General features: G+C 40.0%; 1 protein-coding gene and 1 long non-coding RNA gene across 4 annotated transcripts in view; one reads left to right on the top strand and one right to left on the bottom strand.

The window, feature by feature from the left end:
- Positions 1 to 6,444, top strand: part of LOC125632073 (uncharacterized) — a 38,155-nt gene extending 31,711 nt beyond the window's left edge. Inside the window, exons 4-5 of the long non-coding RNA XR_012667047.1 lie at positions 3,518 to 3,631; positions 5,931 to 6,444. This is a non-coding gene — a long non-coding RNA (uncharacterized LOC125632073). The remainder of the gene's footprint in view (positions 1 to 3,517; positions 3,632 to 5,930) is intronic.
- Positions 4,209 to 22,371, bottom strand: part of BCL2 (BCL2 apoptosis regulator) — a 130,983-nt gene continuing 112,820 nt past the window's right edge. For all 3 annotated transcript variants that reach the window (XM_048839726.2, XM_048839727.2, XM_048839725.2), the window contains exon 3: positions 4,209 to 9,044. In XM_048839726.2, coding sequence (XP_048695683.1) covers positions 8,910 to 9,044 — 135 coding nt within the window. In that variant the 3' untranslated portion in view covers positions 4,209 to 8,909. The remainder of the gene's footprint in view (positions 9,045 to 22,371) is intronic.

The following is a 22,371-nucleotide window of genomic DNA, read 5'->3' as shown; positions in this document are numbered from 1 at the left end:
AGCCATTTTCATCATAAGCCAGCGAGGGAAGTGAGGAGAAGTTATCCTTCCTTGCACAGTCTTTGTTGTCTCCCAGTCTTAGTGATTAATCAGGGGGCAAAGGTGGTGGTGGTGGGGAGCCCGGGTACTCCAGTCCAGGGACCCTAATAGTATCAGCTATGGTAGCTGACCTTTTAGAAACATGACATGTACAATTCCCTGGGCTACTTCCCCCACAGCAGCCCTTACTTCCTCAAGCTCCACTTCACCCTTACCTCAGGGCCTCCTTCCGTGTGCCTGATATGGTGTTACTACTCAGCCTCTCCAACAGCACAACTTCCTCCCACAGCTGCTGACATGCACACCCACCTGACTAACTGGGAGGCTTTTAACTAGTTTCAGCCAGTCCCTGATTGGCTTCAGGTGTCCCAATCAACCTAGCATTCTCCCTGCCTTCTGGAAAGTTCTTAATTGGCCCCAGGTGCCTTGATTGACCAGGAGCAGCTTCCATTTCACTTAACCTGGTACCAGGGATTTGTTTAGCCTGGAGCTAATATATCTATCTCACACTACTTTTCTATAGCCATCTGGCCTTGCCCCGTCACAGTATTCATTACAGCCAGGTACTGTCCCTTCTCCACTGGCTGTCGGGACTACAGATACCAGCATCTGTGTTTTATAAAAATTGGTTTGCCACAATTGTCATTCAGGTTATTTAGAGGGTTTTGCATTATTAGATTCAGGTGCTGGGTTGCTTCTTTGTTGGATGAAAGACTAATCAGGGTGTGGCTAACAGCTGAACAAATCAGAAAACATTAGAAAACCCTCTGAAAGAGTGTGTTTAACTGTAATGAATTTGGCTTTCCTTATTACAGTGCAAGGTACAAAAGTTGTCACAGTGAGCTTCTATATATATTATTAGATATGGAGTTTTAGCAGGGATCAATGATACATTTTCAAGGAAGGATAATTCATATTTCCTTGTCAGATATAAAAATTATCTTGGTCTGTAATTAGATCTTCAGACTCCCCCTGCACCCTGCCATTTTTTTTTCCAGATTGCCCAAATATCACACGAAAACTTGACTTCATCCTGAGAGATTTTCATCACCTCGACAGCCTGATAATTTTGGGATTTTATCAAAATTTTATTCAGATTCCCAAGGCCGGTGCCACATTCTGCTTCTCAGTCCTCCAGGGTTCTGTGCACTCGTGTGGGGGTGGTGACTGCTGAGTGCATTCTACTGCCACAGATGTCAATAGGAGTTTGCAGGCACACACCACCTTTAAGTGTGAGCCCTTATGGAGACCAGCAAGCTTTTTATGTTAAGATATTGGTGAGGTATTTTTAATTGTTCAGGTAATGGTCAGTGTTTACATTTTTGTGGGTTTTTTTTTTTATGGATTGTTTTGCATTATTACTGCAGTGGGAACTATGTAGCTTTTTAATTTGATTAGCAGGGAGGGAGGACACACACATGCACACACTCTTCCTTTTTTAAGAGGGCCATTTTATATCTGCTTTTACTATCGACTTCTTCCACTCAGGTGTTTCAATCAGCTCATTGACAACGAGGATCAGATGTTCAAAGAGTTAATTTGATCTTTGTTGTCTACCCAGCTTGCTAAACGAACTTCTTTCACTTGTCTTATCAGTAAGTAGGGTGACAAGATACCAAGTGTGAAAAATTGGGAGAGGGAGGTAATAGTTGCCTGTATCAGACAAAGCCCCAAATATCGGGAGGTCTGATCACCCTACCAGTAAGGCTAGGTAACACCTTTCTAGAAGAAATTCTCGCTAGCATGTAAAGGTGGAATTCACTCCTGTGAAGAAGGCCAATACATAGCTCCTCTACGGGCATAATAGTCGCACAGCTGAAGTGCTGTGACTATACCATTATAACCCTGTAGCATAGAGGCAGATTATAGCAACAGAAAGGGTTTTTCCTTTACTGTAGGAACTCTGTCTCCCTGAAAATGATGGTAGCTAGGTCCACAGAAACAGCCTTCCAGTGACCTAGCTGTGTCTACTCTGGGGGTTCTGTTGGCATAGCTACCCTCAGGATGTAGATGTACCATTTAGGGCTTAAATGAGACACAGTGGTACATAACCCTTGTTTTGCTTCTCTGAGCAGGGGTAAATTTCACCCAGTATGATTGTTAGTCTATTGATTAATGAAGGCACAAGTTTAAAGGACAATACAGGGATTTAGCCTTAAGGATCATAACTGTGGGTACTGACAAGGTTAAAAAGCACTTTGGAAAAATGGATGGAAGGAGAAAATCCAGTGAGTCAATGGGTTTGCAATACTCTAGGATCATTACAAACTTTGTTGAGGAGCTGGGTGTAAGGGAGCTGCTCCTTCATGTGCATTCATGGGAAAATTTAGGGGAGGCAAAATTAGAGATCTCTTTTTGTAAATGTAGCTTGTTATTTTCTGTCTAGTCAAGGTTTTTCTGAGGGGACTCTCACCACGGAATCTAGTGCACGTTTTGGTTGTCAGGTCTGAAACACATTCTGACTCAAGCCAAACTTACTTCCCCTTCATCTTGTTCTCCTCATCATCTTACTGCACTTCTGCCCAGGTCACTAGTGCCATTACAGATGCTCATCTCTCAACCATTCAGAAAAGAACCAGCGCTTGCACCCAGTGACAAAAGGGAAAGGAGAGTCTGTGGAATGGGCATGCACTGGGATTGTTTACATATATTTTGCCTCTCTCGTGGAGAAACTTACACGATCACCTCTCCACACTTCAGATGTCATTCTAAAAAAGAGGCGCCTCCCTAACTCCCCTCCTACCCAATTAAACTAAGGGCCAATTAGGGCCAATTAAACTAAGCCCTTAAGATGTAAAATATCTCAATACTCATGGGCGCTGATGATAATGGCAGCAAACCTGTAAGAATAACAGAAACATAATCTTTCTTATTCTTAGTGTTGGTTAATCTTGCTATTATAATTTCTCAATGTCTTTGCTGAGCAACTTTTTACTCTAGTATAAATAATCAGTTAGTTACAGCAGACAACTAGATAAATGATAGAGCCAAAATGCAGTCATGGCCTAGGGTTTCCAAAATGTGAGGTGCATCTGCCTCCGATATTTCATAATGTGTTGGCCCATCAAACACTGGATGTTATAGCTTGATGTTTGGGGCCCTTGCAGGAAAATTCTGACAATCCAGACTCTCTAAAATATGACCTTGACCAAACGTCCTTCTCTTTTGACAAATTCTGTTCAGTTCTGGTTCTCGATATTGTGCCTATCACCAGGGTACCTTAGCTGCAGTGACTCAGGTTTGGGCTCCAGAAAAGAGAGAATTTGGGTAAAAAATGTAAAGTGTTTGAATGGAAGTTAAATGCCATTGTTTATGAGCTGCCAACACACTTTTTATCATACTTATGGAAAATTCTTATATTTCATTCTTTTTCTAGGAGCAAGTCTTGTCATGTTAATATGCCCAAAAGCAGGATTCTGCTGTTGACAACACTGGATCTTAGCTTGTATGGTTCCATTTTGACATGGCTGTTTTCTAGGTCTCCTCTGGAAGATTCCCAAGCTGCGTGGTACTTGATTTATCTACTTTGGAAGGATGAAACCTGAACTGACTTGCTTGCTGGGACCCAAGCCCATAATTCCAAAAGGCCTAGGTATGATAAAATTAAAGCTCAGATCACTAGGCCATACCCTTTGAATAATCTTATCTAGGGTCCAGTCCTGGAAGCACTTAGACCACAATTCTGCAATAATCTCTGTCTAGGCAGACACCTGACTTAACAAGGTGCTTGGAGTGGGTGCAGGAGTCCACCTCAGTACTGTCAATCTCAGGTGTTTAAAAATCAGAAGTTGGATCCCCAAAAAGTCAGGACATTGGCTTGAAAAAATCACAAGATTTTTAAAAACACACATTTGAAGTTCTGTTTATTTGCCGTCTGGCTTTGAACCTTTCAGGTTTCTCTCTGCAACCATGAAGGCCAAAAATCCAATTCACATGACTCTGGTATCTAGGGCTTTAGGAAAAAAAACAAATGTTAAGAGATTTGCAATTAAAATCAGGTGAGTTGGCACTGCTTCCACAGAGCTCATTGCAGGATGATGGTTTTATATGCAGCCCAGTGTGTCAACAGAACTATTAAGTAGTAAACTCTAAACTCTAGCATTTACAGGATCACACTCATAAGATGTTTGCCAATAGAGGGAAAAGTAAAATGTTACTAACCATTTAAATTTATAACAAGTAACTCACAGTGTACTTTATTATTTCTTCACAATATTAACTAGACAGACATAGAAAGTTTAATGGCAACATGTAACAGTTTAAACACAAAGAACAATGTAATCATGTTAAACAATAATAAACTGGCAAACTACTTTACCTTACATACATCATCCAAGATAATGCATAAACAATATCTGCTTATATACAATGATGCTGGTGATATTTAAAAGTCAAATATTCAAAAGAAAAAGAAACAATGCTATTTAAATAATAAAAATATACATGATTTTTTGTGTGTGATGGGCATTCTTAATGCTCTATAACTTGGTTGTAAAGATTTCACTCCAGGATGAATCTGCATTAACTTTTAGCACAGGAGCACATTTTAAAACCAATTTAGATTAAATTGATTCCTTGTCTGTTATTGCTTAGTTTTGTTTTAAAGATATATAGGAATGCAAAATAAAACTGAATTTTTCTGGTTTCAGAGGATATTTACACAAAATCCAAAAAAAATTAACTTATCATACATGGTATTAGGAGTCATTAACAAATAATGTGAATGAATCCATATGCTATCTTGTTTAAAAAAAAAAATTAGAAATCCAGGCTCTTTGCACATGCAACTTCATCACTTTTCATCAACATTTAAAAAGATGTTTTGATATGAAATTAGTGCAGATGCATGGCCAACCGCATCACCATGCAGAACTCCCACTGAGGTGAATGGGAGGTTTGTGTATGCAAGGACAAGAAGTTTTGGGCCCATAACCTGCACCTTATATCATCCCATATTGACCTTCACACGCAAAAGTCTGTTTCTAAAGGAATTATTCCAGTCTCTAGCTGTGTGCTTTATTAAAGCATCCCATGATTTCACATATCACAACAGGAAACTCAGAAAATATATTAATTGTAATTATGGGTTGATGCACAAACATGTAGATGGTTATGATTGAAATCTACTACTTGGACCATTGTGGCCAAGCTTCTGCATCATACAAGACTGTGTGTACGAACCCCACTCTAATCGTCTTTCAGCCCTCACGATCCCACTTCTCTCTGTAGCTTCAATTACCACAACAGACATGTTGTTCCATTGTCAGAGCCAATGTCTGAACTACCAAGAACTATCCTCTGTTTCTCGTCTAATACTTAGTTTTAGGCTCCTTCCCCTTGTTTTAGAACTCTTATTTACTCTGTACATACAGCCCTTTGTTTTCAGTTTTTATTTTATTTAATTTTCCCTGGGAATTTATCAATGTTTATAAACACAACCAGAAAATCAGTGCAAAGAAACTATTAGTTTTTCTGGGTAAATATTGGGGTTTATTTTGGTGGATGGAAAGATGGGGTAAGGGGGAAAAGTATTCAGTAGATTAATACTTTTTGTAAAGTCCAGGAAATTTTCAGTAAAAATTGGTTAAAACTGAAAACAAAGGGGCTTATCGGTACATTGTGGAACTATAACAAATCTTAGATGATCTTATGAAGTTTTCCTTTGTTTAAAAAAACAAGACTTTTTCTTTATTATTTTATTGAAAAACAAAGCCCAAAAGAATTAAAGGACAAAAAAAAATTGTGGTACAATAAAATCAAATATCTGATCTGGTTTGCAGATGATTGCTGCTAGAATTAACAAGGCTTTACTTAAATACTTTGGGGGGAATTTTTGTAACCTTTTGCTCTGTTTATCTTCACTGCCTAAAATTCTTTTTCTTTTCATCTAGATGAAAGGTGGCCAAATTTCTCAGATGCTTTTATCCTCAGTCATGGAGTTATTTCAATGATATATCTCCTCTCAACACTTCTTAACACCTCTTCCCATGTTGTCCCTTAGTTCTCCACAGCCAAGTAACTTTAGAAGTGCAACTATTTAGATTCTTAGCTTCTTTTTATAGATTGCCACCAGGACTGATCGTGGTGAGAGAAGAAGTGATTTTTAACTGAAATGTAGTTTTGGAGTGTGACTATAAGGCCTTGCATTTTGTAGGGAAAGTTCTGTTTCATACGGTAACAAAGAAAATGGAAGGGACAGGAATCATTGCGAAAGCAAGAGGGTTGAGGGGGAGATTTTTTAAACACGTTCAAGCTTTTATATACATTCAATGTTTCTAGTATGGTGATTAATAATAAATGCATCATCAACTATCCTTACAGCTAATGCAGCCACAATATTGTACAATTCTGCAGTCAGAATTGGAAAGCTCCATTATCTGTTTAATAAAATAACCATTAACAGTTGCCTTGACTTTGTTAACTTATTAACTAATAAGCTGGGAATCCCAGTGAATAGATACAACAGAACACAAATTGGCAGCATCTACATAATCATCTCTGTAATGTGACTACTTCATATTACTTCTAAAGCAGCTTTGAAAAATCTTGCTACTGGAGGACAGTCCAAAACAAACTCTCTCCAAATTATCTTGGTAGTATAGCAGCACAGGAATTTGTATATAGTTACTCTTTTTATATTTTTTGATCATGTAAACCGTCAATAAACAATTCAACATTGAAAAAGTTCAAGGTCAAATCATTCATTATCTCTAATGAGGGTTAATGGGCACAAACTGAAAATGAAGACTAGATTGTGAAATGTGGATTGAAACGTTAGTACAGTGCCAATTCTAGTTCATCTTTGTACCTGGCTTTCCATAAATTAAACCTGCTAGGTGGAAAAACCAAGCCCACATTCAATTCCTAATACCTGGTTCCCTATGCTTTTTAAATATTTTTCGTAAGTGCCTTGCACAAATGCATACAGTTTTGACATTTCAGGTGTGTTTACTCAGCAGAGTTTACAAATGGATCACATTTGCTTTAGAAACATTAGTTCCATTAAATGTTTCTGTAACTTTAAACCCATTTCAAATTTAAAATCCAACGCTCGCTCCATCTTTGCCCATAGAAAATGTAGGTGCCACGGACTAAATAGCAATAAAAATGCTGAGATGCACAAATCTAAAAAAAGCAGCTTTGAAGAAATCCCATCAATTACAGCCTTAACAATGAACACATCACATTCCTAAATTACTGCAGCTATTTTGCAAATAATGCCACAAAGTTAGATTATTGAAATCTCAAGGTTGACTCTGCAGTTTTTCATTGTATTGTTTTCACTCTGAAAGTACTTGTATGTTATTCCTGTCCTTTTATCCAGAGCTTTCTAACTTGTCCCTGGATGTACATTTAGCCATAAATTTCATATTTTGACAATTTCATCGTAAAAAAAAAATAAAATAAAAACACTTGACTTATAGAGATTTTTAAGGTGGAATTCACAGAAGCCAAAAGCTTGTTAAAGCCCACTTTAAAGTTGTTGACATGTCTAAGATATGTGGTTCCAGGATTTATGCAGTTGTTATAAAGCTGTATATTAAGTATTCTGAATTAATCTTATTTAAACTGCATTTATTGTTCGAGAAGCCGACTCAGTCCATCCTTTCCCCCTTCTTATTCTCCCCTGAAATGACAATAGGCACCTAAGGAATCTGGATGTCAGTGAGTCTCTGTCCAGCTTGAGGATTAGGACAATTTCTTCATCTTCTTTATTTCTGTAGAAAGTCTTAAGAAATTATTAGCATGAAATACTTTGGGTGTGGGTGTGAGATGGGGGAAAGAATACAGGTCATCTGACTTCTTTGTTATGAAAATGAATGTGATTTTGGTGCCCAGTTTGATAAACAAGTATAGTTCGAGCTAATCTGGAACTCAGATGAGGTCTGTTTCTTGCCAACTAAATTAAACCTTTTTCGACTTTCAGGGATTTAGAGGCCAAACTTAATTGGTTTCAAAACCCTAGAGGAGCTCAGCAAGTAAACAGGATCAGTTGCAGATATGAGCCCACTAAAATGGGACACAAGTCAGGACTCCAGCTGTGCTCTGTAGAGGCAGGCACTTAAAGTCTCATGGTTTGTGTGTGTGTAGCTGTAAAAGACATTTTACTGCTGAGGAAATCATTGAAACAGTAATTTCTTGCATGTTCAAAGGATTTCATTTCATGCGCTCATAAAGTGTATCTGAATTGACATATCGTTTTAAGGTATCAGACGATACTGTTATGATTATGATGTATTGACACAATTTGGTAGCTTAAAAATACTTTCATAAAATATATGCAATCGTATTTCAAATTGTTGTCCTTCCAGGAGACTCCTATAGATGGCTGTCCTTCGAGAAGTTGCTATTCTGACACCAAGTATGTACCATATTGAATTGTATACTAATGTCAGTACTTGCCAGCTGGAAATAATTCTAACTTCACTCCCTCTGACTTTTTTAGGATCCCATCTCCTTGGATCTGTGAGAAATTGTAAGTAAAATCAATTCAATTACACAGCCTGAAGCAGCCCAAGTAACTGCTCCCCCAAGAGAAAGCAGGTAGGTCTTTGTCAGTATATTTAATCCATCCAGCTGCATTAATTTTTTTTTTTTTTTTAAAAAGCTCAAGGTATTTGGGACTCATTACAATTCATAACAATATTATGTGATACTCAGATATAAATTGTTAAATGTAAATATCTTTAATAAATAACTTTGTTTCCTGCAATGTAAAAAATAAATGATACCTCCCTTTGGCAGTAATAGCTGATTTATATTTAGCCAGGAACTTCTGCTCATAAAACTAATATCATTGTGCTACTAGAAAAAACATATTATTTTATTGTTTCGTAAGACTTTTGTAATCCATGGTTAGATGGGTGACTTCACTTATGTCCCAGATAAGCGCCAAGGGTGATGCAAGCTCCCACCAGAGCTAGACTTAGGATAGTCTTCAAAGAGATCCAGGAGAAATCAAACAAAGGTCTCATGTTGCTGCCGTACAATTCCACAAAGGCATCCTGGGTTGGGAGGAAGGGAAATAGGAATGTGAGATTCCAGAGTAATATGATATGCAGACAGGAACAAAAGACATTTATTCATTAAAGCTACCATTAATAATGGTAATAATGATAATAATATAATAATGATAAACACAAATTATTCAGAAAAACTAAGAAAAGCACAAGAGTGAGCTCTTTCATACATGCAGGTAACTCCGGAATCATTTTAGCATACAAACTATGACTACAATTTTAAGTTCTTTAGGTCAGGAATCGTATTTTTGTACAGCACCTAACACAATGGGCTCCTCGTGCTACTATAGTGCAAATAATAATAAATAATAATAAAATAAATCTGAGCACCTTCAGCTCCTATTGATGTCACTGGTATCTGTGGGTGCTCAGAACTTCTGAAAATGAGGCCACTTTTGCGTAGTTTCCTAAATATGGATCTAGGAACCTAACTTTAGGCAGCCAGGTTTCTTTTCAATGAAAAAATGGCTTTTATTTTGTGACCATGCTGAGCTTTACATTTTCTTGTTTTATATGTGTAGTCTCTCACGTGCATAGAAAACTGTTTTACAGACAAGAAAACTAACCTTTTTAATGAAAGGTGTCAAAAACGTCTAGACGCTGGGGGAAAAGATGAAAACTTTCTGAAGTTGTGTGTGAATTATTAATGCAATAAGATTTATGCCATTAAAAGGATTAGTAATCATACTAATAATGCTTTGCACTTACATAGTGTCTTTCTTCCAAGGAGCTCAGAGCTCCTTACAAATATTAAGTCTTCTACTATCCCTGAGGGTAGTTAAATGAAGAGAGAGGTGAAAGGACTTTCAAAATGTCTCAAATTAAATTGGTAGTAGAGTTTGGAATAGAGTTGTGGTTCCCAGTTTCCTGTTGTAATTCCTATGCTCTGCTACCAAGATACTGATAGATAGATATAGATATATCAGTATCTGGGGGTGTGTGTGTGTGTATATATATAATATAATATAATATAGCTAACTCCTACCATTGCTTTTAAAGGTTTTAGTGGCAGGCTTTCAATTTGTTGTAGAAAATAAACATTCCTTTTTTTCAATTGCACGTTCTGTAAAATGTCTTCGGCCATCTATAATGTTACATTTTATACAAGGCGAATAGCCTCCTAAATTAACTCCTAAAATACACGAGTTCATTCATGAATTACAGCAACAGAGGGGGGAAAAGCCTGAATTACATGAAATAACAATAAACCTTTCAACCATGCTGTGTGTTTTTCATAAGATATGGACATATTATAGTACTTTACGCTGTCCTTTGTCATCTGATATTACTAGCTATTGTAGGTCAGAATGGAAAGGTTAGTTTTTGCCACAAGAGGGCATGTACGTTTTTTACATTTTGCTATTCAAATCCAGTTCAATAGAAGTTCGGCTCTGAGGGAAATGTACTTAAATGGAGAAATTGTATCTACTTCCACAATTTCTCTTTATAATAAGTGATACTGGCCAAATCCGGCACCCCTTACTGAGGCAAAACTCCTGTTGATTTCAGTGGGTGTATTGCCTGAGTTAGGGGCTGTGCGGGTTGGCCCATAGAATGACTGTGTGCAGAAAATGCATCTCTTCGTATCATTTTTAGACATTTTGTTCCTTTAGGCCAATATTTTCAAATTTGTGTTTCTGAAGGTAGGTACTTAAATTCATACATAGGCACCTAAATAAAAGTCTGATATTCAATTATGCTTCCATGGAAACTCTGAGAAAATCAGGTCACTTTTATTTGCATACCTAACTTCAGAAACACAAGGGGGTTTAATAATCAGAGGGGTAGCCACGCTAGTCCACGAAAGCTTATGCCCCAATACGTCTGTTAGTCTATAAGGTGCCACAGGACACTTTGCCAAGGTTAATAATGCCGTTCTTAATGTTTTGTTGTGTTAATGTTGGGTTGTAAAACACATTTGCTGTGCTGTTTTTCAAAAAACACCTTTTACTCCTCCTCCTTACGGTTATGAGACAAAAAAAGGATTGAGAAAATGCAAGTCACATGAAAAATTTTTAATGTTAAACTTCAGTGACGCTCTTTCTACAGTCTTGATCCTACTTCCATTACACCAATGGGAGTAGAAACATGTCCTATATCAACCCCGCCCCCTCACCCAGGTTTAGCGGATGCTCAGCCCAATTTATTACAAAAACGATTGTTAGGAATCCAGGAGAGAGAGCTCTTGGTGCCTGGCATGAAAGTAGATGAGAGGGATGCATTAACACAATGCAAAAGCCTTGACTTAGGGCTCAAGAAAAGGAATGTCAGCACAAAACGTTAAGCATGAAATAGTTTTTGTTATTGAGACTATTATAATAACAAGATGAACCCAACCTTATGGTTTCTGTACTATATATTACAAGTAGCTACTTTATGGGTGCCTTTTTATTGCGCTTTTGCCTTCTCAAACATCCTGATTAGGCTTATTTCCGAAGCCTGTTTGAACAGCCTGTCACTATTTGTTTAAGTTTCAAACCTGTTTTAAATAAACACATGCCCATTTTATGTATTAAAACAACAGAAGAGGGGGGCCTACCCCCTCTCCCTAGTGAAAACTGCTTTTAATGCCAAGAGAACTCTAAACTGTATACAGAATGTTCCATAAGTTAGGTCTCTTTCTATGTACATTAGTACTTGTAATTGGATTTTTGTAATCTAAATTTATCTGATTAAAATGAGTGCCTGTATTAAAAAAAAACAAAAACAAAAATACCCCCCCACACACGACTTGATACAAACTGCCTGAAGCGTTTGAAGTCCTCTGAGAAATACTCTCCCTAAGTGAAAATGCTTTGCACCCACATGGAGGCTCAGAGCCTGAATCCTGTGTACAGTTTGATGGGCCTCTGCAGAGCTGCCATGCTTACTGAAAAGGCTTGTAGATTTTGAGAGAATGGTAACTCTTGTAGTTTTTCGTTTTCTTTTGAACTTCACAGAAAGTTATGCCCCTCCTATAGAATTCTCTAGGACAGTTCAAAAACCCTACAGAAAGGATTTCCTTCTCTATGAAACTATAGGTTTTTGAAAGTAATTTCTGTAGAACCCTACTACACTCCTATTACAACAAAACCCTCCCTTTTCCTTTAATCTGTTTAAATTATGTTGAACTTTAAGGGAAGAGGGTGGTGAGGGAGGAATGGAATCCTCATGTACCTGCTGCATTCTCTTCTACAGTCCGAAAAGGACTGGCTGGTAGATCTATGGAGCTGAGTGTCATTACCAAACTGCCCAAGCTGCATGGAGGTCTTGGCCATGATGTTCTACATGGCCAGCCTGTGAGGGCACCCCATGACAGTTCTGCTCCACCACACCCACCCACAGGAGTTGGAGAGGGGATCTGCTCCCCCCAATAACCAGTCATCTCCAGTTAGCCACCCTGTCATTATTTAAGGGTAATATCACTGCAAATTCATAAAGGCTCAGTATCATTGCTACATAATCTACCTCTCTCTCGTTCAGTTCAGGCTGGGGCCAGCTTTTTTAGGCTGTGTAGAACTCAATATTTCCCATATGCTGAGCCCAGTGATGCATTAACAATGTGAGTTTTCTTCATTGAAAATATAAAGGGAAAAACCAGCTTAAGTGCCACACGCTGCATTTATTAGTAAGGGGGTGGTGGGCAGAGCAAACATGAGGAAGTAAAGACTTCCTTTTTCTACCTGAATCAAACAGCTGGTGAGGAAGTGACTTTATTTCCCTTGTTATCATTGGTTGACAGGATATCCTCTTGAGCCACATTGTATTGAATGAAGTGCCTATGAGACTTCCATTTCACTGAACGGGAATTGCCTTGTAGCTATTTTATGCTGCCCTCTCTGTGACTCCAAAATAAACAAACAACCAACACTAATTCTAGGCTTTTGAAGAAACTTTCATGACACAGCTTTACAGAGAATGACATAACTGCTGATGCAGAGAGTGAGTGGATGAATGACTCCTCACTTCTCCCTTGCCTTGATATATAAAGCTTAAATTTTCATAAATCTCTAGCTTTAGGAGAAGGATAGAGAATTGACTAAATCAGCCGTCTTATAAAATAAAACCTCATTAAAACGTCATCCTGCAAGTAACAAGAATGCTCCTGGAACATGAAAAAAACAGACAAATGTCTTGCTGTTTTTCCTGAAGAGTTCATTGGTATTTTATGTAAATACAGACTGAGTACGTATGCAAATAAGAGCAGCTCAGATCTACAGTACGTTGTGCCTGGTTTTGGTGTTTCAAGAGCCTGACTTTTACAGAGGCCACTAGGTTTACGCTTGGAATGCTGAAATGTTAGCAGTCCAGCAGGCTGTGCTTTTCAAATCTTACTGCAAAGGAGCAGAATTGTACTGTAATAAAATCTGTGTTGAACACCACCAGGGAAGCATCCAGGAATGGGCTTGGTTCATTATGTTCATCATTGTGATGATAGGGTTTTTATACCCTACTTTGCACATCTGGGCAACCCACTGTGCAATACGTCAAAGCACTGCATTATTTTCCAGTCATCTATTTTCCAGCAGTGGAACTGGACTGGATTTGAGTCTTACCTTTCCCAAAAGGTTAACCTGAGGCCTAACACTTTTCAACCCAGTTAGACAAAGTATCTCTCACAATGGTGGCCTTGCTAAACTGTTCCTTATCGGTACTACCTGTTAGTGCAAATACCTGCCTTAACAACCCCACAATCTCAGGGGCAAATCGTGCGGTTCTTATTCTGGCAACACTTCCATTTAAGAATAATGTGAATAAAGTCAATGGAAATATTGCCAGAATAAAGACTGCAAAATATGGCCCTCAGACTACAAGATCTATGAAACAGTTTTGATTTGTGCAGGCCAGCCCCTGTAAAGTGCTGAATATACTTAAAGAGCTATATTGATAATTATAGTAAGTATTCTAATAAGTAACGCATGAGTGGTGGTGTTCTCTCTTCTGGAGGCTGAGCCTATGAGAAAAGGGATATTTCACCCACTGTTCTGAGAGACCGGTAAATAAACCTTGGTTAGGGAGAGTGATTAATTCAGTTTGGTTAACCACATGATTGGTAAGGTAGTGGTAAGTCAACTTCCACAGAAATCTACACAGTGTTCAATCTCGGCTGCATGCTTGTTAAACCAAGTCAGTATGTGAAATGTTTAAGCAATGAATCTTAGTGTTTTCAGCTCACTAAGTTACGCATGGTTCTGCAATTCCCCCCAAAAACCCCAGACCCAGTGGAGGCTGCCTTGTTTTGCTTTCATTCCTGGAAAATGAGATACTTCTGGCACTGGGATACCAGCTGGAATATCATTGCAACAGCATTACCCAATCAGTGGTATCTGATGATGTGACACCTCTTCTTAGGGAGCAATATTTATTGGAAAATGAGCAGAGAGTGCATGGGGGGGGGGGTCTGAGGGAAGGAGATCTGTATGACCAAGCATCTCAATTCCACAAAGAATAATTCAATTTTAGGCCCATCTTCCTGTTCAAGCCAAACTAGGTTATAAAATTAGTTTTGAGGCATTTAAATTGCACGTAGCATGATAGTCTAGGTGAATATGTGTGTCAACATTTTTCTATTGTTCCAACTGTGAGGAGGAAATAAACTTCATGTAACTGCTAACTGAAATTTCACATTACATAAATTAAGTAAAATATTATATTGGTAAGAGTACATTTTTTACCATTAGAAGCTGGGTAAAATCTTGTTACGGGGTGAATCAAACTGATGTGTGACTGTGCCTTTCACTTATGATAGTTGTAAGAAACACTTAAAGGGGCCCAACTCAAAACAAGACCAAATAGAATCTGCCCAGAAACTAGCACCATGTGGGTGGAGGGGTTCTAGAGGGTAATGTGGCCAGCTGTGGGTGACAGCGGGCAGAACATATAGAAACTCAGAACAGATAAAGAACTGAGAGAGAGGCAAAAATGAATAAAGCCAAGTAGCCTGTGAGCACAGCGTGACCCTAGGAAAAGCTAGATAGAGATCTTTTGGGTTTATTGGCTTAAAGAGGCTTGGGGCTGTAAAATAAGAAACTGCTCCTTCTTGTTGTTGGTTCCTCCTGTGTTTGGCAAAGCAGGACTTTGATGCAATCTTGTTTTCTTTCAAGGAATATACAAAGAGAATACTAGACTCCACTGATTTCTACTTCCAACCAGAACATCCCTAGGACCCTGAAATGTCAGGCTGAAAAGGGCCATACCCTTCAAAGTGGAGAAGTTGGATGCATTATAGGTTATTACATTCTCACCTCTTTAAAAATCACTTTACAAATAGAAATAAAAGTGATAAAATGAGTGTGAAAAAGTCAGCCTGGGCCCACATTTCAAACTTGAGTATGTAAGGGTTCAAGCCTTCAAACACTTTACTACTGTGAGTAGTCCCATCACAGTTTACTGGGTTGAGGCCTAAACAAGGCAGGGGTGCTGGAACTAGGGGTGCTGCTGCACCCGCTAGCTTGAAGTAGTAAAAACAAACACCAAATACACGGTTTCCATCATCAGTACCCTCCACCCCCCATACTATACAAAAATTGTTCCAGCACCCCTGAAGTTAGGGTGCTTAATTCTGCACTTAAGCACTGAAATGCAGTTCTCATGTTAGATGCCTGACTGTCAATTTGGCACTAGACCATGTAACTCAGGAGCCCACGTTTACAAACTGGGTTCCCCTTCAGTGCTGTAGTAATACACAAAAATATTAGCACATGTGCCATTACAATCCCTGTGTGTTCCAGCTGCCAGTACCTATTAAAAACTGCTGCAAAAGAGTTAATTCATGTAAGTGTGAGAAATGGGAACCGAAAGTAGCTGCTTGTTGCCTGTTCAAGTTGTCATCAACACACTGCATCCATGGTGGAGGGCCTGGTGTTTTATTACAGCTGTTCAGTTACACTGGATCATGGGTTTGAACCTTGCTTGTTTTAATCGGCAGGTGCTTACTGAGGTTAAAAAATACACACACAAGGAAGATTAGTTTCCTAAAAGGAACTTGCTCAGAGTGATCTCAGCATTAGCCAAGGCAGCATGAAGAGGGCGAATGGAACTAGTCTGAGCAGGCTGCATCATCAGCTGAACACCACGAGGGTCCAGTCATGCATTCTCTCTGGCTTTTGCTTTTTAACACCTTAGGAAAATATGTGATCCTTCTCGTTTAAACTAGACATTAAGTTTTGATCCAAACACCTTTGGCTTTACTGACCTGCCCTCACCCTTGAGCAATAGCTACCCAGGACTGCATTTGAACTCATGGGGTTCTAGTCCAGCGCCTGATGTTAAAAGTTCATGCAGTGCCACTGGCACCTTCTTCAGAAATGCCACAAATGCCTCACATGGCCTAAAGCAGACTCCTAAAAAAAAATAATCTTGTGATTGTCAAGTGACTTACAGAAAGAACTCACATTTGTAATGAAAAGGCTGCAACCAGAGTAAGAATGCTTGAGCCAAATAAACAGCCCAGGAGACTTTATTGGACAAGTACACCGCCTCCACCACCACCTTGGAAAAATGATATGAACTTGTGCATGTGTGTTCTTTGGCAACTACATGTTTACTGATAACCCAAGCCGTTTTCGTTTACTTGGAAAGACTTGATATAAGGAAAAGGAGTAGCAGCAGGGCTTTGGTTTTTGGCAATTCCTCTCCCTTGCCCCCCCACAAGTCAATCTCTTCCTATAGCACACGTTAAGGCAGGAGATACAGGAAACAGAAGCAGTGCTGACATTACATTGGGGAAGCATGGTAGAGCAATGTAAGCTCTCGTGATGACTACTCAGCACGCAATAATGGGAAGAATGAAGGCATCGGTTTGCAAAGTCTCCTCTTCATTACTGCAGATTTTATGCTATTCAGTGTAGTGGCCTCCAGAAGTCCTACTTCATGACTTTATCTTCCCCTCTTCCCAAGCAATAAGGGGAAATGAGATGGGGAGGTTTCCTCATCTGCAGCTGGTTGGAAGGTAGATTTTCTTTGTCCTAGTGCCTCCCCTCTGCTCCCAGCTCCTGTTCTTTTCATGATATAAATGACTCACACAACTGGAGGAGCCAGGAGATGAACAAAGGGAGACTCAGCTGGCTCATGCACCTGCACAGCAGTGTAAAGAAAAATCATGAGTCTCCTGTGAAATTAGGCACATGGGAGGGTTGTCATGAAAACGGATTTAATGGGACAAATTAAAACTTCTTCCTGCCACAATGAACCAAACTCTGCTCGTATTCATAATGTCCTAAAGCATCCTCCAGATTCCATACAGCGTCACACACCCGCTCCGCCCTACTGACTTCATTGGGGTTGCATGAGAGCTAATACGATAGACTTTGGCAGATACAACTACATTCCTTTTGTTCACGCAATTAAGCCCTTGTTAAATCTTAGCAGGTAAGAGCTAGCATGGACAATATGAAAATCCAGGGCCAGGTCAGTGTGTAAGAATATGATTAATATACAGATTGAGAGACTGCATTTTGTTATTCAAATCAGCTCCTTCAAAGTTCATTTGCATAGATAGTTGTAATCCATTAACTACGACAGTTAGGCTTGTTCAAGTACCACAGCACAGAAAACAAAAAAAACCCGAAGACTTAAAAACAAGAGGCACCAAAGTGAAAAATAGCTGAAACTCCCTCAAAAAAGACAATTCCTGCTGGGATGTTTGAGAGAGCAACACTTTTCTTATCATACATGTTTTTCTGTACAAAAATAGTCTGCTAGTGATAGAAGCAAAGGCAGAAGGTCCATGTTTTAAAAGGTATTCCTATACTGCAATTAAAAACCCGCCGGTGGCCTGTGCCAGCTGACTCAGGCTCAAGGGGCTTGGGCTAAGGGGCTGTTTAACTGCAGTGTCGCCATTCCGGCTGGAGCCCAGGCTCTAGGACAGCGTGAGGTGGGAGAGTCCCAGGAGCCCAAACATCTACACAGCAATTAAACAACCTGTCAGCGTGAGCCTGAGTGACCTGGCATGGGCCAGCTGCAGGTTTTTAACTGCAGTGTTGATATACCTGTAGTCACAAAACTGAACTGATGTTAAAGGAGAATAAGAAAAAAAATCTTTTATTTTCAAAATCAAACCATCATTCATTTTAACTAAATGTTAAGCACTGATCTCTTTGTTAGTCTGTGCATTAATTTATACTACACTCTTCCTAGCAGGCTAAATAATTCTCACTGCAAATGAAATGCACCTTGAGAACCAATAAGTTTCCTAACACACTGACTATACCATAAACTTAGGATAGGATTTTATGGGTAGCTGAGCACCTGCAGCTCCAGCTAAAGTTGTGAATGCTCAGTCTCTCTTGCAAATCAAACCCCAGTACAAGCCCAGTAAGTTCCAACATTTTTCATGCAATTCTACCAGTTTACCAGACATAAACATTGCTAGGGTGTACACAGCTGATCACATGGTGACATGCTGCCTATTGCAATTTATCAATGGCTCATGCAGGGTGCACAGAATCTTTCTAGACTGAGCCATTCGGTAGAGTGAAAGCTTAGAGTGCAAGCCCTTTGGGGCAGGAAGCATGTCTTTGTTCTGTAATCGTATAGCATCTAGCACTATGGGGGTCTCGACCAGAGCTCCTAGGCACAATCACAATACAAATAATAAATAATAATAATAATAATGAGTCCCAGTAACAAAGTACCACTGAAGCCTGACGTACCGCTGTTGGCAAACTGTACACACAAGTCTTTGGGAACAGCTGAAGTAAAGCATAGCCACAGCACACTGAATTCCTATTGTTAGTCACAATAGAAACTAAAAGGAACATTATTTGGTTAACCATTTTTTTTTTGTAATCTTGGACACTATTAAGGCCTGAGCTTCAAAAGGGCTGAGCAAGCATACTTCCATTTGTCTTCCATTGGAGTTGTGGCTGTCCAGCACCTCTCACAAACCAGGCCCTTAGTGTACAGTTTCTGAGAAAAACAAATCAGATTCAAGTTCACAGAATGCTTAAGCCTGTCACAGTGATCTAGAGTTCACAGCACTAGGAAGGAGAGGGCCGTGATCCCGACAGGAAAACGCTTCATTTATTTATTTGTCTGGCTTTTACTACAATGAATAGGAAATTCACACAAAATTTCAGATAATCAAAAGAAGAGTAGGATGCAAAAACAGGAACACCATCCGAGACAGCAATAAAAATTAAATATAATTAAATATACATCCAAATTGTGCTGGAAGGCATTACTCTATTTCTGAAGTAACTATTACTTCAAAAATTGATAACTGTCAACCAAAATTGGCATGACGTAAGTGTATAGTAGAGCAAGTAAAGTGTACTGTATGTAGCACAAGTAAATCTTCTGTCTACCTAGGAAGCTAGGTCAGTGCCAATGGGTCCATCCAGAGTGAGGTTAAAAGGGAATGTGCTTTAGCTACAAGTGCTGCATAGAAGTTGATGAAATCAGGGACTGATAAAAACACTGTGTGGTACCAAAGTGAAATTGTATCAAACCAGTGTACTACCAGCATTACGCCATGATCTGGAAGCAGCTGCATTAAATGAAATGGACATCAACAGTCTGGAAGCAGTCGAGATGAGAGTTCCTTGGAAAAGGGGCAAGTGGAATGATTTTAATACAAAATGAAGAGGTTAGAAAGAAGGAGAGCAGGATGTGAAATCAGGGTACGCCATTGGCTGCAATCAAAAAGATTACAGTGATGGGGAACTGCAGAAGACAAACAGATGATAAAATAATGCAACCACAACTGAGGTCCCTCAGACCGATGGGCCCACCACCAACTAGGCAGCAAAACAGCGTGTGCACAGGCACGGCCAGGCTGGGCTTAATGGAGGAACAAGCCAAGGACAGGAATGAATGGCAATGCAGTAACTGCTCCCTCTGTCGGCAAAGATGCTCTGGGGTGAGAAGAAGAGAAGTGTACTGTGTGCTTCCTAAAATCTATTCATTTAATTCTAATTAATTTTAATAACTAGGTGTTCAAAAGTCATCACTGCAAATATTACAGATTCTTCTATATGGAGAGAACCCAAAATATCCTCTTCTCTGTATACATCCCACACACAGTGATTTCTGCACTAGCAACCACCACTGGAGGGCAAATCCCTGTCTAAAGTGGCCACTTCAAGTATCTACAAGAATTTATTAAAATGCTATCCACATAGAGGATAGCTAGGCACAGAGGAAAATAAATACAGGATCCTTGGGATCCACATCTGGTATAGAGAGAGGAACCAGATGCAGCAATGAATCACAACAGCCGGCCATAGCACTGCACACAGGATGACTCCTGCTGGCAGCCTCCTGCTGGCAGCCACCTGCTAGGGCTGCCTCAGTTGAGAAGATGATCAAGGTCTCAAGTCTCCCCTGCCCTCAAGCTCTGCCACACCCCCACTTTGCCCCATGCCCCCAAACCTCCCATCCCTAGTGTGCCTCTGCCCCCACCATCAGAGGTGGGTTGGCGCAGGAGCTATCTCTGTTCGCGTTATGCCCATGGGTAGTTCACCTCTGCAAAGAACATTGTCTGTTGGCTATTCACAGCTGTAATCCAATGAAGAAGTGACATAACCACCAATGATATGGCTTTAGGACCATCTCTAATTAACTGTTACATTTTAGCCTGTCTCAGGAAATAAATTTTTGTCTGATATGCTGTCTAGGTTCTTATACCACACACATTGCTGTGGAATCTGAGCATCTAGTGATAGATGGATGCAATTTAGTTAGACCTTCTGCAAGCTGACAGTGGAAGTTGCAACCCAATATCCTATTGCTCCTAAATACTGACAGCTGTTTGCCAGAAACCAGCTCTAGTGAAGCTGCCTCAAAAGTTCCCAAACTTAGCAGGCCTTCTGCTCAGTTATGTTCCCAGATAACGCAAGAACATAGAACGGGAAACTTGCCAAGCATCATGCGGAACCAAAACAGAAATTCAAAGTGCTGCAGGTCTGAGAGCCAATGGAACATACCAGCCTGCCAAAATGCTACTGTATCATTCCCAACAAGGTCACTGCATCAAGATTTTACTTTGAACTTGATTTTCTTTGTATCTGTCTGTGTGGGGAATATGTCTACACATCAAGTAGAGTGTAGCCACAGCAGCATGGTGGCGAAATTGGCTAGCCGCCCTGAGTGCATACCCATTGGAGACGTCAGGCATGTACATGGGGTGGGTAGCTCCTTCCACCACTTGTGCCATGTGGATGTGTCTTCTCAAGTGGGACTCTCACTCCCAGCTGCAAGTGTAGACATACCGTAAGAGGCTCATCCATCAGAGGCCAGGAGCATCACTGCTTCTTTAATTCATAGTAAATAAAAAAGTCACAAACAATTACAAATCATTTCTTCGTTTCAAAAGTTGGAATCGGCCTTCAGATTTTGTGGATACTTAAGGCTTGATCCTGCTCTGATTGTCAGTAGGAACAGGATCATTCCCTGAAAGAGCAGTTTTAAATGCCCCTTCTTCTGATTATCATACGAGTCAAGACAAGAAGATAGAGAGGGACTGAAGGTTGGGGAAGATTAAATTGTACTAAATACTGTTCAAAAATACTCTATGTTAAACTGGAGGTCTGATTTGCTTAAGGGAAGAGAAAAATGGAGGGCTTGTCTACGCTAGAAATTTTGCTGCTTTAAATATCCCAGTATAGTTAAAGTGGCAACCCCTAGAGTGGGCCTGATTATAATGGTATATGAAGCAAAATAATCTATACTGATATAAGGCATCCTTATAGTGGTATAAGTGTGTGCACACTGGGGCTATGTCTGCACTATGGACCTTACAGCTTTGCCACTGTAAGGTCTCCTTTGTAGCCGCTCTGTGCTGGTGAGCAGGGCTGGCCTTACTATGAGGTGAACTGAGACGGCCACCTCAGGTGCCAGGTTATGGGGGGGCACCACTAGGACCCAGAGTGTAGAAAATTGTGTCTGCTGCTGGTGCATATGTATTCTCTCTGCTCGAGATGCACAGAGATGGTGGAGTGCTGTGCTGGAGGAAGGAGGGCACAAGAGATGTAACAGGCAGGCAGAAGAAAAGGTGAGAGGGAATAACAGAAAGCAGCAGGAGCTGCAGGGAGAGAGGAGGAGGAGCCTCTTACGTAGCTCTCTAGCATGCCCAGGAGCCTGGACTGATGAATACCAGCTTCTCAGGGAGCTTCCTGTTTCCTGCTGCTTCCCTGAACCCACTTGAGGAGAACAGGCAGTCAACTGAAGTAGTAGGAGTCAGTTAGGCCCTTAAGACGCTGATCTCTTCCCTCACTCAGGCTCTGCTACCAGCCTGCATATTTGTCCCCTTCAACTGAGTGTTGAGAGCCACTATAGCTGGCACAGAACAGCAGTCATGAGTGAAAGAAGAAAACGTCCCTCTGGGCCAGCA

The sequence above is a fragment of the Caretta caretta genome, chromosome 2 (assembly GCF_965140235.1).
Source record: "Caretta caretta isolate rCarCar2 chromosome 2, rCarCar1.hap1, whole genome shotgun sequence".
Taxonomy (NCBI): Eukaryota; Metazoa; Chordata; order Testudines; family Cheloniidae; genus Caretta; species Caretta caretta.
The sequence above is the reverse complement of the archived record's forward strand: the minus strand, read 5'-3'. Positions and strand labels throughout refer to the sequence as shown.